This window comes from Lipophrys pholis (genome assembly GCF_963383615.2).
Source record: "Lipophrys pholis genome assembly, chromosome: 8".
In the NCBI taxonomy this organism is placed as follows: Eukaryota; Metazoa; Chordata; class Actinopteri; order Blenniiformes; family Blenniidae; genus Lipophrys; species Lipophrys pholis.
Genome location: NC_137630.1, coordinates 30,297,754 through 30,314,391, shown reverse-complemented (window position 1 = coordinate 30,314,391; position 16,638 = coordinate 30,297,754). Strand labels below are relative to the sequence as shown.

General features: G+C 52.2%; 1 protein-coding gene across 1 annotated transcript in view; it reads right to left on the bottom strand.

Annotated features, from left to right (window-relative positions):
* Window positions 1–764: 764 nt before the first annotated feature.
* samd11 (sterile alpha motif domain containing 11) overlaps window positions 765–16,638 on the bottom strand; it is a 27,627-nt gene continuing 11,753 nt past the window's right edge. Inside the window, 8 exon segments of the mRNA XM_080468575.1 lie at window positions 765–2,925; window positions 3,244–3,354; window positions 4,922–5,055; window positions 6,551–7,326; window positions 7,951–8,029; window positions 8,674–8,789; window positions 13,979–14,118; window positions 14,120–14,148. Coding sequence (XP_080324701.1) covers window positions 2,641–2,925; window positions 3,244–3,354; window positions 4,922–5,055; window positions 6,551–7,326; window positions 7,951–8,029; window positions 8,674–8,789; window positions 13,979–14,118; window positions 14,120–14,148 — 1,670 coding nt within the window. The 3' untranslated portion in view covers window positions 765–2,640.

The following is a 16,638-nucleotide window of genomic DNA, read 5'->3' as shown; positions in this document are numbered from 1 at the left end:
GTTTGGGAATCCAGTCTGACTGTTGGAAATGAGTTGCCGCTTCGCCGTCGCACCTGAAAGGAGCCGCCGCCGCGGCGTCCTCTGTACATGTGCACACCTGTAGGCAGCCCCGGGCTCTGTGGGGGGGCGGGCGGGGGGGGCGGCGGGGGGGGGACCAGGCGGCAGCTGGAGGCGGGTGTTGAGGCCCGAGGCTGCAGCGCCGTGCCAGCCTGGCAGGGCGGCGTCTGATGGCGAGCCAAAACGCTCTGCCCAGGTGGTAGAGCAGCAACACAGGCTGGTCTGTTTCTGGGCCAGCCCCCCCCACACATGCACCACCCCCATTCCGCCCCCCCCCCCCTCCCCCAACCGGACCGCTGCCTGTGCAGTCACATGCTCAGACTCGCCGCTCGTCTTAAACTGTAGGATTTGGTTTTTAAACGCTCTCAAATGGAGAAGAGCTCCGGCGGCGGTGAAGAGGGGGAGGAGCGCCTGGGGGGGGTGGGGGGTTGGGCGGGGGGGGACGTGGTTTCTAGAAGTGCGAGCTTTGAAGCAGGAAGTTGAGGACGAGATATACGAGCCGGCTCAGGCTCCGCCCACAGGCAGGGAGCACCCGGCCTACGGCTGAACCTCACACCTCGACAGCTGGCGTTGACCTGAACCGAGCGCACACACACACACACACACACACACACACACACACACACACACACACACACACACACACACACACACACACCTGAGGGGAGGCTGTTGAATGTGAGCAGACAAGACGCGAGGGCAGAGTTTCTGTAGGATTTATTTCACCTGCCTGGTGAATAGAAAAATAGGATGAAGACAAAACTTTTGAAGGGAAATCTAGAGACCATTTTTAATCCATTGCTTGCGTAGTTAAAAAAAAAAACAAAACAAAAAAAAAAAACAACCCTTAACAAATTCAAAACATTTGCATTGAGATGTTTGTGCCTTTCTTTTCCCTGCAACCAAGAGAAAACAAAGTAACTGTATCTTTGGAATCCATCTTTAGGGCTAATTTCAATACATATCATAATCTGCTTTATCTACTACATCAAAAGTCCTATAAATACTTTGTCCTCATATTTATATGCTGAAGTAGCATTCCAGATTGGAGCATCTTTTTTTTTTTTTTTTTCTTCCATATTACACTTTTTTTTTTCTTTTAAATGGCAAAAAAAAAAAAAAAAGAAAAAGAAAAGAAAAGTACCACCAAAGTTCAGCAAGTCACATTTTTCAGTAAAGAAAACCTTATTCGTGCAACTACATTTAACGAAAAGAGTTAAAGTACCACGTATGTAACCTTCGGGATATTTTCATCTTAAGCGTGATTCTGTACAATTTTGCATCTTTCGCTACCTCCCACAGTAGTCGACACGAGTGGCGCCTTCCTCCCGCGACGCCTCGTTCACGTCACCACTCCGAGTGAAAACGCCAGGCGCTCCTCGTTTCTCGGGGTTCGTTTTACACGACGGCGGCGGCGGCGCTCGGGAGCCGCTGGAAATGCAACCTTTTGAAAACGGCTCCCATCGCCGTGGAAACGGCGGGAAAACGCTGCTACTGCGGAGTCGATGGACAGTAACAACAATGGCGGCCTCCAGAGTGGCGTGACTCTTTTTGAAAGGTTTTGAAAACACCCCGTCTCCATGGAAACGGGAAGAAAACAAATACTTTGCAGAAACGCCGCTACTGGTCATGCACACCACGGCCGTAGTAACTAGTAGTTGTGCACGTGCTCAGTAGAGACGATCGGAACAATGTTTCCTCCGTTGTCCCGTGACTCCCAGTCCAGATCCACCTGGGACTTGGTACTTTTATGTTGACAGTCTCCGCAATAACAATCCAACTTGGTGGTCCGTCCACTAGAATGTCCGTGTTCTCCCATTGTGACATACAACCAACAGCACCTACTAGTGGCCCGAAATGCTAACTACATTGTCTTCAGCATTTTCTGCCGTTGCTGCGTAAAGGTGAGACTTTCCCCGAACCGAGGCGTTTTCACTTGAACCGTCGTCGTGTAAATGAGGCCTCAGTCCGCCATGTGAGGCACTCGCCTCGCTCGCTCGCTCGCTCGCTCACCCCCCCTGCTGGACCGTCTGATGCAAAACGAAGCGCGGTTCTAATTCCACACATCCGGTCATCTTTGGTATCGGGACAGTGGAATGCATAGTTGCAGTGATGAGAGGAAGCCACTCTGCGAATGTTTCGGCTGCGGGGGGGGACGAGGCCTTGTTTTTAATTCCTCTGGTGGCGGGAGCAGCCGGCGCGATGGAGAGGAGGGGAAGAAGAGCGAGAGAGCAGAGCTTCCTCCAGCCCAGGAAGGAAGGAAGAGTTTCCGCCAGCGTCTGACTGACTCATGTGGCAGGGGCTTTGCTCCTTTCTGTTTTTTCTTTTTTTTTTGTTTTTTTGGCAGGCTGTCTGTGACCAGCTGTCTCCTCTTTCTCCTCCGTCGCTTCTCCTTTCTTTGGATTCTGCTCAGCTACAGCCGCTGCTCAGGAGCTCAGCTGATTGGCTGGGCGGACTCGGTCCATAGCGTCTTAATATTCTCCCAGAAAGTTCAACTTAAAGGTCCCGAGGTGAGGGTGGGGGTGAGGGGGGGGGGGGGTCCGGTACACCGAGGGGGTAGGGGGGCGTCAGGGTCTCGTCCCCCTATGACGGCGTCTTGGCCTCGTAGCGTCCCGCCGCCGTGGAGCCGTTCTCCTGCTTGGGGGAGGAGCAGCCGGGGGTGGGGCCGCTATAGGGGGAGGAGCTGCTGCTGGTGGAGGTGGGCCGGTGGGGCAGCGAGAGGGAGAGGGGGAGGGGCAGAGGGGCGTCAGATGGGGTCGTCAGGGGGTCCCGATCTCTTTCTGGGGGGCGGAGGGCGGCAGAAGGTGGAAACGGGAACGCCAGCGGGAATCCCGTCATGTAGAAGAGCCTGCCAACGCGGCGCGCCACCTGAGGAGACGAGAGGAGAGAGTGTGTGTGTGAGAGTGTGTGTGTGTGTGTGTGTGTGTGTGTGTGTGTGTGTGTGTGTGTGTGTGTGTGTGTGTGTGTGTGAGAGAGAGAGAGAGAGAGAGTCGGGCGGCGGAGAGCTAACATCATTCAGAGAGAGGACGGGCTGCAGTCTGAGGGGCTAAGCTAGGCTATACTAGCAGCTTCTCCTTGGTACTACAGACACAAGCACACACACAGCTTCACTCGGGCCATACACACACACACACAACACACACACACTCACACACACACACACACTGGGGTCTGGGGTGTGTGTACCTGTGAGCGGATCTTGAGCGCAGGCCCCAGCTTTAGTCCCATGGTGGTGAGCAGGTGCTCCTCAGTGAGCAGCGGCAGTGTCTCTCCATCAATGGCCTGCTCCCGAAACACCTGGCGGAGACACAGCCGCTTCAGCCTCAGCCCCGACACACACACACACACACACACACACACACACACACACACACACACACTCGTACACACACTCACTCACACACACACACATACACTCACACACTCAGACACACATTCGTGACAGAACTGGGGCTCTATTCCAAAATGTCACATCCCCACTTTGAGGGGGGAAAAAACACCTTTTCTAATTGGAATTTAAATGGATTCATCAGAGGCTCGATTCCACGTTTCCGCCACTGAACGTTCGTAGTGTCCGTTTACACGACAACGGTGCTCAGAGTCGCTGAAAACGCAACGTTTCAAAAACACTCCGTCTCCATGGAAACGGGGTCAAACGCAACTACTCTGAAACGCGGCGACCGCGCGTGCGCACGTAGTGACGAGCAGTTCCGCACATGCTCAGTAGAGACCATAAGAACAATGTTTCCTCCAGACGGTCATGACTCTACATCCTCCTGGAACTTGGTACTTTTATTTTGACGGTCACTGTAATAACAGTCCAACTTGGTTGGTGTCATTACTAAAATGACCAACAGCGCCCACTGGTGACCAGGCCTGGTATATCGCCCCGGTCTCGACAGACATTTGTGTCCATCAATACTTTGTAGGTTAGCGTAAATAACAGCCACCGTACGAAGACAGAGAAAGAATCTTTAAACACGTCGTCGTGTGATTGTAGTACAAAGTTACTCTACTAGGGGGAAAAAAACTTTAAAATAAACTTTCCATAAAAGGAATCAGTTCTGCTCGATAAACCAAAACGAGACCGTCGCCACTCATCTCCAACCTGCTGTTTCCTAAATCGATCACACCAGAGTTGATATGTTCACAAACAAACTCAAACCGACGTCATGTTGGGAAACCTGCCGCAAGGGTTTCTGGGAAATCAAAGATGGCGTCGCGGCAGCGCCAGTGAAGGAAATCAACCTCTGAGCGATTCAGCCCCAAAAAAAACACTTCGTCAAAGAAAGAGTCGTCGAGCCAGGAGAAAAGTCTGAAGTGTTGTGAAACGGATCGAAACGGGAGGTTTCCTCGGGAATCTTCGCTAAAGATGTATAAATACTGGAAAAGAGGGATTTCCTACAGAAAAGTATTGACAAGGTATTTGAGATGAACGTCGACAACTAAAACTGGATCCTACGTTTCACGTTTCCCCCGGGTGGACTCTGCTCGAGGAACTTTAAAGTCAGGAAACACTTTTTTTTTTTTAATTTGTTCTTCAGATTGAATCAAAGGTGATATGAAGGCGTTTGACTTTTTTCTCAAGCGTTGGATGTTTCATTTTGGAACAATAAATGACTACACACACACACACACACACACACACACACACACACACACACCCAGCTGAACACATGAACACGGCCATTCATACGTCCACACTCCTTCACGCCGTACGTCAGGCGCGTCCACCCAATCACAATGAGCCGCGCTTGGAGGAGCTTTATGTTCTGGCTATCTATTCTTCTACGCTCAGTCGACAGCCCGCCCCTGGCCTCCGTCACCCCCCCCCCCCCACCACCACCACCCCCACCCCCCTCACCTGTGTGTATTCGGCGCATCCAGCCAGGCTGCTTATGAAGCCGCACACATCCTCCACACTCCACTTGCTGACGTCCTCGGCGGGGCTGGCTGTGGCCGAGTCCTCCCCGTCCATGAAGAGACTTCCCAGAGAGCCTGAAAGCAGCGGCGGGTGAAAACGACGCGTCAATAATCCGCTCGGGGGGCCCAGAGCCGCCGAGCGTCTCCAAATACTTAGAGGAGGAGGAGGAGGAGGAGGAGGAGATCCTCCTGCTTTTTTGATGAAGCTCAAACTGTGAATAATGACTGACCACTAATGTAAACACACACACACACACACACACACACACACACACACACACACACACACACACGACTGGGCAAAAGTATTCTATCAGGCCAGGATCAATTCAACTAGTGAATATTTGTTGGCTTCGTTCATATTTTGAGGAGTTTCAGGCATCAGTCTGGTCGCGCAGCAGAAACTTTCTATGTGCGTCACTCGTCTTCACTGTTTGCAGGACGAGTTCACCGAGAATTTAATTTAATAGCATCGTTTAGAGTTTCCGAAGCCAAAACTCTTAACTGAAGGGAAAAATGCTCACAAGCGCAAAAATGACTTGTTTCTCTCGTGTTTTTCCGTCTTTTCCTTTCCTTCATTCACACGTTAGTCCCAGTTTAGCCTCGTGCTTTTCTAAGATCATTTAAAAATAAACTCTGATTTGATATTTTTACTTTCAGAAATTTATTTAACAAATGATCTATTTATGTGTGAAGCAAAGTAAAAAAAAAAAAGCTAATAAAATAATTTGGGAAAATAAATATTTATAAAGAAAAAAGTAAAATACATAATAAATGTTAGCCACATTTTTTTATAAATCTAAATCTAAATAAAAAAAACAAAAAATATATATATATATATATATATATATATATATATAATAAAGCATTCATTCATTTGATTTACATCTAGATAAAAAAATCTTAAGTGAATTAAAAAAGGTATTATAATTCTATATTATTACTTAAATTTGGCACAATCAATATCTGCAATAGCTTCCCTCTTAAATACAAGCGTGAAAATACTAAACTAATAATAAATGTCCAGGTTGGCGACTTCATCTCTTCGGCTCTTTTAGGTGTTCAATCAAATCCGCCATAAAAATTAAGGCCATAGCGTGAACGTCTTCCATAGAACACTTTTAAAACTTCCACTAGCTGGAAACTAGTTCAATCTAGTTAACTGTTCAATCTTTTCTTCTCCAGCTGTGTTGTTCCACGCACGTGAGCGTGCACAGTACTGTATGTGTGTGTGCTGACGGCCCCTCCCCTCCTCCGCTCAGCCCGTGTGTGTGTGTGTGTGTGTGTGTGTGTGTGTGTGTGTGTGTGGTGGTGGTGGGACGGGGGGGAGGGGGAGGGGGAGGGGGAGGGGGGGGGGGGGGGGGGGGTCACCCCGGGGTCACATCCAGGGCCTCTAACAGGGTGAGGTCTCTACACTGGAGACACACACACAGAGTGACGCTAATGGGTTTCATATGTCAGGTGTGTGTGTGTGTGCGTGTGTGTGTGTGTGTGTGTGTGTGTGTGTGTGTGTGTGTGTGTGTGTGTGTGTGTGTGTGTGTGTGTGTGTGTGTGTGTGTGTGTTCCTCACCCGTATGGAAGTAAGGGTTGGCGTAGGGGAAGCCGAAGGGCAGCGACTGGTGCAGCGCCGGCAGAGGCGGGATGAACCCCGGCGGCAGGTACTTGAGGTCGGTCTTCAGGCCCGGGGTGAAAAGATGGCGGCTGGGCGAGTCGGTGTCGGCCGAGCTGCAGGGGGCGCTCAGCCTGCCCGAACTCTCCCCCGCCTCCTTGGCACTGTCGCACGCCCCCTTGTTGCCCGCCTCTCTGCCCCGCTCCCGCTCCCTGTCCCGGGGTTTGCCGCTGGACTTGGCCCCGCCCACGTCCCGCCGCTCCTCGTACGTCTCCGCCTCGCTGTCCGAGTCCTTCATCTCCTCGTCGTCCGCCTCCCGTCCCCGGTCGTCTCTCAGCCCTCTGTGGTCGCCCGGGCGGAGCTGCGTCTGCGGCGCCCTGCGGGCCGCCCTCCGGGCCTCGGCGTCCATCCCCACCACGGAGCTCTGAGCCGGGCTCTCTTTGGGCATGGAGGACGCCGCCGGCTGCTGATGGTGGTTGAGGGTGAGGAGGGGCGTGGCGGCCCCGTGGCGAAGCACCAGCATGGCGTTGGAGCGGCGGGCCAGCTCCTCACGGAGGGGATGGCCCTCAGGGATGTCGTGGAGGCTCCGCAGGGCCGGGTGGTCGGGGGGCAGGCCGGGGGGCAGAGCGGCCAGAGGGTCGGCGCCCAGCAGACGCTGCTGCTGCTGCTGCTGCTGCTGCCGCTGGTGGAGGTTCTCCAACTCCTTCTGCCGGAGCAGCTCCGCCGACATCTCCAGCCTGAAGCAGCCAAACACAAACATCCTGCTCAGAACGACCGCACGCCCAATAACGTTGCGCTCACAATCGTTTTCGTTGCAGAAAGGAACCGCCTTTACACGGCAACGTTTTGAAAACGATGTCCGTTTACACGAAAACGATGTAGTTTTAATGTTGGTCCACTAGGGGGTGGTGCTGTTTGTTTTTTGTAAATAAACCACATGACATGTCATGAGTCATGACACTGCGGAGGAAACGTTCTGATTGTCTCTACTGAGCATGTGCAGAACAACTATTGGCTCCAGCAGTGGCGTGCATGCCAAAAGTAGAATTTTCCACAGTTTTTTGTACAACAACAATGTAGTTGGGACTGTTTGCAAAAAGTTGCGTTTTGAAATCCAAGCATTTTTTTTAAAGATCCTGTGTTTTGTGTTTCTACAACGACAGAGTCACAGCGTTTTCAAAAAGTTCCACCTTGGGGAAACATTCCCCCCCCAAAAAGTAAAAATTTTTCGGTGTGACACCGTCGTGTAAACGGACACTTAAAACGCAACAAAAAGTTTTGCGTTTTCACTTAAAATCGTGGCGTAAAAATTTTATTTCTATTCCAACTTGCTGGTCCTGGTGTCACACTGAGACCCTCACCTGGCCAGATTCTGCTTCCTCAGCAGCTCCTGCTGACGAGCGAAGATCTCGGCTTGAGCCGGTTGGAGGAAACCGTAACCTGCGGAAAAACACAAACCAAACTTTGAGTTGAACGTCGAAAAGGAGAAAAGAAATCAGAGAAACAACTCGAGGAAAACTGTTCGACACGGAGCCCAGGGTTCCTACTGGTTCCTACTAATGCCCATTTCAAAGCGTATTTCAGGGTCAAATTGGTTCCTAACGGGTCAGACGAAAGTTCATTTCATTGCAGCTTGGACACAAATAAACACGATATACTGCAAAAACTGTTATGGCAAAAAAAACTAAACTTTACTTTAACGGCTAATTTTGTAACAAACTAATTTGTCAACAAAAAAAAAACAAATGGTTACTATTTATTTGTGTTCATTTTATTTTGAAATCAACCCAGGGCCCAAAACATAACATTTCCCCTTTAACGTGAAAAATGTGAATTAAAAACATAAAGTCAGTATAATTTAGCGGTTAGCAATACTTAGACCCGCCCTCCTCTGCCTCTGATTGGCTCATTAGCCCTCATGCCGCAGGTACGCGTAGACCCGAGCCAATCAGATTCGAGAGCGCAGCCAGCACTAGTCGGGCGGGTCCCCCGAGACGCGTTTGTCCAATTTGTCAATTCAATATTTTTAAGACGCCGCGGGAACCCTGCGAGCGGAGGTGGTGGTTCGTGGCGCGGGGACTCACCGGGAGCCTGGCAGAGCGCCGAGGGCATGCCCAGGAACGGAGGTCGCAGGTGGGGTCCTAAGGCGATGTGCGGAGCGGTGGGCGGCGACAGCAGAGGCGGGGGGTGGGACATTTCTCTGTGGAGGCAAAGAGACAACAAGGTGAGCGACGGGCCGAGGGACTTTTCAACAACCAACGACGGAGAGACGGATGAAACACGACGGCCTGCGTCCACAGTTCTGAACTTTCTCCCTCCTCAGCACATCTGTGTGTGTGTGTGTGTGTGTGTGTGTGTGTGTGTGTGTGTGTGTGTGTGTGTGTGTGTGTGTGTGTGTGCGCGCACGTCACAACAATATATGCGGTGTATTTTTATCAGTGGCACTCCAGAGGCCCCCACGTCGCCCCAGTGCCTCATCAGTCTTGTCACGCCGCAGCGAGCGCCGCTGGCCATCGCTGTACCCTGGACTGCAGCCCTTCCTTCCCCTGCCGCCTCTCTCACACACACACACACACACACACACACACACACACACACACACACACACACACACACACACACACACACACACACACATAATGAGGGCTGAATGCACAATGCCAGTGTGTCATGCTCCGACAGCTGGGGCGGCCCCTGCGTCTTGACCAGGACCACGAGCTGAAGGACCTTCTAATTAACACTCATCCCTCCTCTTCTCTCCCTCTTTTTTTAACGTCCTTCTCCCCTGTTCCTCCCGCTCCCTCCCTCTCTCTCTCTCTCTCTCTCTCTCTCTCTCTCTCTCTCTCTGCATTGAAAAGACGGAGCGTCCTACAACCCCTGCTTCTGAAAGGGCCTCTCCATTATTGGCTCCATCTTTTGTCCTCCTCGAGGGGAGAAGGTGCCTCTCACCTCTCTTGTTCGCTTCTACCCATCTTTTTTTCCCTCCTTCCTTTCCCCCTGCTTTTTTATTTTCCATCACGTCTGAGAATCCACTTTCATTTCTTTCTCCTCTCTCTGTACATTCGTCTCATTCGCCTTGATTTCACGTCGTCGGTTGGCTCTTGGCATCGGGAGGCCGAGGTCACGTCCACCTCGACCTCTCGCCCGGAGGAGGAGGGGGAGGAGGAGTCGCAGCCCCGGGGGTGGGAGGGTGGATGGGTGGGATGTTGCCGTTAGACCGCAGCGGGTTTACACGACCCCCCCCCCCCCCCTCCCCCCCACCACCACCACCCCTCACACCTCTCTCTCTGCTGCACGACGAGAAACAAGCCGAGGAAAACAACCCGACGCCGCGACGCAGGCAACCGCAAAATATTGTTTTGCAGCCGCGTTCGAATTAGCCAGCGCCTCCATGTCTCCTCACTAACTGGAGGAGAGAGAGGGAGGGGGGGGAGGGGGGGATAGAGGGGAAAGAGAGAGGGAGAGAAGCTGCAAGACGAGATGAGGGGGAGTGCAGAGAGATGGAGCCGGTGCGTGCACGAGCGCGTGCACGTGTGAGTTGGGGTGTGGAGGGAGGGGGGTGAGTCATGAGGGGGAGGGGGAGGGGGGGTATTCATCGATCGCCTCCGCCGCTGAAATGTTAATGCTAATCGTATAACCGCTCTCTCCGGCGGTGCCTCGCGCTCCAGTGGCAGCTCCAATTAATCTTGGGTGAGGGCTGTGGCGCGTGACCCCGGCAGCCCGCGCTCCGCGCCGCGCCGGGCCGGGGGCCCCCGCCAGCCGAGCCGCCGCGAGCCGCCGCTGCTTATGTAATTACACCGCCCAGTGTGTAATCACCTGGCCTAATCCCTCAGGGCGGGCAATTAGCCCCGCGACGCGCACTTCCACCGGGCGAAGCAACACAAAAAGAAAAAAAAAAACCGCCATCCACCCCCGCCATGGCTCCCGCATGCCAAGCTCCCATCACCCCCCCCCCCCCCCCTCCCCTCCCCTCCCCTCCCCCGCTTCCTTCCTCCCTCTCCGCAGCCCAGCGTTCGCCCGCAGATGAATAACGGTCAATTAAAGCTGCGTGACTCGGGCTGCCAGGCGTCTGCGCCGCCATAATTAGGCCTAATCATGGAGGGAGAGAGAGAGAGAGAGAGAGACTGACTCTCCTCCCTCCATCTCTTCCTCCTTTTATAGGAGGCAATTTTCAGGGAGGAGTGGCAGACATTAGTCGTTTTGCTCTGGGGCTGTTTGTGCCCGAGCGTCGCTCCTCCACGTTGTGTGTGCGTCATTTTGTTGGCAAACCACCGACAGGAACTCACCTACTTTTTTTTTTTTTTTTTTTTTTTTAAGGTGGGTGTGGAGGGTGAAAAACAGGCAGATTCACAGGTTGGACTCATAATCACCCCCTCACCCCCACCCCCACCCATCACCCCCCCCCCCCCCCCTCCCCGCCTGCAGTCAGGCCGGAGGGGGGGTAGGGGGCATGGAGGCCGGGGGGGGCTCCCGGGGAATTCACTGGTGTGTGGCGACCTGTCAGAGTGGCGACAGCAGTCCCGGTGTGTGTGTGTGTGTGTGTGTGTGTGTGTGTGTGTGTGTGTGTGTGTGTGTGTGTGTGTGTGTGTGTGTGTGTGTGTGTGTGTGTGTGTGTGTGTGTGTGACAGGGCTGCCCTTAATGACTGGAGCGTGGGGGGATTAGGAGCGCCGCGCGGCCGCCTTCGGCTCCTTCTCCGCAGGAACACATTTACACAGGAAGCTCATTAAAATGGATGAGGCTCGCTCTCTCTCTCTCTCTCTCTCTCTCTCTCTCTCTCCCTCTCTCTCTCCTGCTCTTCTCTCTTTACCCCCCCCCCCCCCCCCCCTCCCTATTTGCCTTGCAGATGCTTGGTGAGCTTAGTGCCATTTAAGGCCAGACATATGGAGCGCCAGGCTCTAAGCCCATCGAGCGGCCCTAATGATTTGTTTTTAACAATGGGCCCTAATGGGCCCCAGATAATCAATGATGAGGGGTCGATGGAAAGGTGAGCCACGCCGCCGAGGGGGGGTGGGGTGGGGGGGGGGGGGGGGGGTGGATGGTGGTGGTGGTGTTCTATCTCTAACTCACTTCCATAGCCTTGCTTTTTCATTTTATAGCTCTTCTTTTTTTTTCTTCTTCTTCTTCTTTTCCGGACCAATTATGCAGATTTTAATTTCCCTCTCACTTTGTGTCTTAATTCTGCTCTCACTGTCTCACTCTTATTTCATCTGGACTTTCAGACGTGACGAGAGAAACGAACTTGGATATTTACGGTTCAACACTTCAATGAGACTCATCTTAAAAGCATTATTCTGAAGTCCCGTTTAAGTGACGTTTTGAGCGAAGACACATGTTTTTGTTTTTTTGTGTGTGTCAGAAAAGTTTCATGTTTCCATGGCAACGTTTTGAAAACAATGTAGTTTTCATGTTGGGCCACTAGTGGGTGCTGTTGGTTGTTTTGGCAATGCAAGCACACAGAGGCAGTCTGAGGAGAATCTGGACTGGGAGTCATGTCACTCTGGAGGAAAACGTTGTTCTGATTGTCTCTACTGAGCATGTGCAGAAGAACTGTTTACTCCGGCCGTGGCGCTCATGTGCAGTAGCAGCACTTTTTCAAAATTTGTCCAAAAGTTGTGTTTCCAGTGGCTCCGAGCACAGTGAACGGACACACAGAACACAATGAATGTTTCACGTTTTAACTGCCGTGTAAACAGGATCTTTATACAATCAATTTAAAATAAATAAATTCTGGGATAAATTCTCTGTAGGTGAAACAGGAGCAACTTTAATCATTGGAAAAATGTGACGGAGGACTCCAGAGAGTTATGGCAGCTGATGTGATGAAATTAAAAGATGTAAAATATAAATATAGAATAGTTAAGATTGTTTTTTTTCTTTTGTTTTGGGTTTTTTGTGTGTAAATTGTACATATTCTAGATTATGATAGGATTTATAGGACAAATAAGCCTCGTCCTTTTGTTGGTCAGTTCAACTGAACTTTACTTGTTGGTGTTTCTATATTAAACTGTCACCCAGAAATTCATATGAGACTTTAATTCTAAACAAACAAGCTCAAAGAATTAATTTGAAGTCATTTCCGTCAATATTAAATGTTTTTAAACCTTTGTTAAGACAAATGTATTGTGATTTGTAGGATCTGTGCATAAAACACTGTTTGGCCTCGTCGTGCGTCCGGGTGCAGTTTGAATGATTTATGTGGTTTGATTTTTAATTCAATTAAAAGTAACAGAAGTTTTAGAGGCTAAAGAGAACGTACCGGAAGAAGAAAGTGAGGAACGGATGGATGGATGGATGGATGGATGGATGGATGGATGGATGGATGGATGGATGGATGGATGGAAGGAGGAGGGGAAGGAGGGAGGGAGAGACCTAGTTAACTCTACTAGTCCTGTGTGGCTAATTACTGTGTGCTGTCGGAGAACAGCCGCGGCTCACTGAGTACATCACACTGCACCACTGGCCTCCCTCTCTCTCTCTCTCTCTCTTCTCTCTCTCTCTCTCTCTCTCTCTCTCTCTCTCTCTCTCTCTCCCCCCCCCCCCCCCCCCTCTCTCAGATTAGCCGACATTCACACAAACAAACCCAAATTCAGTCGCCTAGATGAGCACGCATGCAGACCGCCAGCTTGAAAAATGGAACAAACAAACACACGCGAGTCTCCACCCCCCCCCCCCCCCCCCCCCCCCCCCCCCCCACCAACACACACACACACACACACACACACACACACACAAACACATGTACACACACCAGATATACAGTATCTACTCCCCCCACAATCTCCCAGAGCCGCATCACACAGCGCCTGGCCGCTCGGCTTCCTGCTTATTTCCCCTCCTACCCCCTCAGCATCACCAGCACCTCTCTGCCTCACACACACACACACACACACACACACACACACACACACACACACACACACACACTCACACACCCCCCTGCTGCCGCACCGCCGGCCCATTATCGATCCCCCGCCTCTCCCCGCGCCACATAAATAATCGACAAGCAATTACCCGCCCACTCCCGCTGCCCCCGGCTTTGTTTGGGAGGCGCAGGGGCCAGCCGTGGGGGGAGGGGGGGGAGGGAGGGAGGGAGGGAGGGGTGGGGGTGGGTTGGGCCGCCGTGCCGGCGTGCAACTCCACAGCGGTAGCCAGGAGGTTATTGGATCTTGAGTTGAGCCATGTATGTGGAAATCCCACATGCAGAGGTGCAGAGCAGCGGCGGGCGAGGCCGAGAGGAAACTGATGCAAACCGGCAGGTGATTAACTCCTTCAGCTCCTGCTGGACGTGTGCACGCCGAGCGAGTGGGAGTTTTCTAATGATGAATAATACTCTCATAGCGAGCGGAGGCAGGCTGGCGCCGGGCGTCTGGAGCCGGCGAGTTCTCTACCTGTCGGTGTAATGTGCGTCCCGGTGCTGAGGCAGACCCTGCTTGCGTCTCTGGCTGGACGAAGACGAGCTGCCCGCCGACGGCAGGTGAGCCTCCAGAGCCTGTGGGTTCCTGGCCGCCGCCGCCGCCGCCGCACCCCGCCAGCGCCTCGTGGCGAGCGCGAAGCAGGTCTGAGGAGGGAGCAGAGAGACAGGGCGTCATAAAGAATTCATAGATGGATGGAAACGGCAGGGAGGAGAGAACATGAAGCTCCACAGTTTCTGTAGAGAAAGAGATTCAGAACACAAACGATGTCTACTTGTTTTACATTCACAGGAGGGACGCACCGATACCGACCCCGATATCGGCCCGATACTACACTTGAGTACTCGTACTCGTGAGGGGGGGCATTCCGTAACATCATGTCAACGGCACTCGCCGGTACAAAAGAGAGGACGAGCGATGTCCGCAGTTTGGAGATTCTTTAATATTAACGACAAACGTCAGACGGAGAAAAATAGTTCGTACGACACCGGCAACATTCGGACCAGCAGAGTTAGCCCGATGTCGCTCAGTTGTTTCACTGCTCTAGTAGCGCCGAGTCATGCTACATACTACATGCTAAACACAAATAAAGTCTGACTGATACACTCATTAACGGCATATATACGCGTACAAGCCTTCGGGTATCGTTCGCATATGCAGTACAGATTAGGCTTTATGCCATTTAATAGGTAATCCTATCGGTACTCGGCATCGGCATGTCGCTAAAGGTTAGCGCTCGTCCTTTAGAAAAGTGGTATCGGCGCATCTCTCGTGGTGATTTCTGTTATCGGTACGTTGGCTGTGAACGCTTCAGGTTCGGCTAAAATGGAAAACAGTAGACGTGAAACATACTTTTAAAAGTTATTTATGTCCCGCAGTGACGGATGTAAGGGGCTAAGTATGCAGACAGCTCGTAAAAACACCCAATAAATCATTTTAAAGCCCCCGACTCGCCTCGCTCCACGTTGGCGCTGAAAACGATGGTCATGTGTTTCCTCTAATCCCACATTCAAGATACCCACACGTACCTAAACACACACACACACACACACACACACACACACACACACACACACACACACACACACACACACACACACACACACACACACACACACACACACACACACACACACACACACACACACACACACACACACACACACACACACACACACACACACAGATAAACAAAGCCAACGCTTTGGCAGAGGAGTCGGATATTAGGACGCGGCGTTCAAATCCATCTGTCACGCTTTAGGCCCGAGCTGACCAGAAAACTAAGAGGAGAGGATCTGCAACAAAGACTTCCTGACAAATTATGACTTTTTAAACGCAAATCACGTTCGTTGTTGTTTTGGTGAGGAAGGAGCAACTTCACACGACGGGCACACTGCTTCGCTGTAACCCCCCCCCCCCCCCCCCCCCCGCCCCCGCCCCCCCCGCCACCTTCCTGCATCCTCCCTCCATCTCTGCCTGGCCTCGCCCTACACCTTCTGCCCTCACCCATCTCTCTCTCTCTCTCTCCTCTCTCTCTCTCTCTCTCTCTCTCTCTCTCTCTCTCTCTCTCTGTCTCTCGACTCATCATTATCAGCCAGGCCAGGCCACACCAGGAGACATGGCTTCTAATGAGAGAAAAAATCCATCCCGCGCTCTCTCTCTCTCTCCCTCCTCCTCTTCGCGCTCTGCCTCAATCTATCTCTCCCCCCACCCCCACCCCCACCCCCACCCCCCCAACCCCCAACCCTCCACCACCCTTTTTTTAATTAGACAGATCCCTCGGGAGCTAGGGGCCATTTCCGCCGCCGGTACGGGTGTGATGTGTGTTTCTGTGTGTCTGCGTGATTTAGGTGCTGGCTGTGTGTGTGTGTGTGTGTGTGTGTGTGTTTGTGTGTGTGTGTGTGTGTGTGTGGTGTGTGTAAGCAGTTGAGCGGGCGCCGGGGTGGGGGGGGGTGAAGCGACAGATATTAATGCGGCCTAGCTCCCGGTGTATCGATCTGTTTGCTGCGCCAGGCCGCAGGGGACTCGGCTGGCGGCAGACAAGGGTGTGTGTGTGTGTGTGTGTGTGTGTGTGTGGTGTGTGTGTGTGTGTGTGTGTGTGTGTGTGTGTGTGTGTCGGTGTCGTGTGTGCGTCGGTGTGTGTGTGTGTGTCAGTGTGGGCGAGGCGGGAGGTGGGTGAGGTGGGGGTTGTGAGAGATAAGGGAAGGATCAGAGGGAACTGAAGGCCCCGGAGCGTGCACACACACACACACACACACACACACACACACACACACACACACACACACACACACACACACACACACACACACACACACACACACACACACACACACACACACACACGCAAGTTGACCTCTATGAGTTTCCTGTGGTCACAATCCCACCTCACCAATTATTCCGTATGACCGGCTCAGTTAAAGGGCACTTCAGAACATTTTTTTGGGCATCACACTTCCATAAAGTCTGGGGGCGACTTTCGAGGAACAGATTTAAAAGAGCGGCTAAAAATCAATGCTGCAGGGGCAGAGACGTCCTGCAGGCGAAAATGAAAGACACCCTAAACTTTCAGCGCTCAAAGAGTCCTGAGAGCTCAACGTACAAAACAGGCTCGGTGGGAAAATAAGGATTTTACA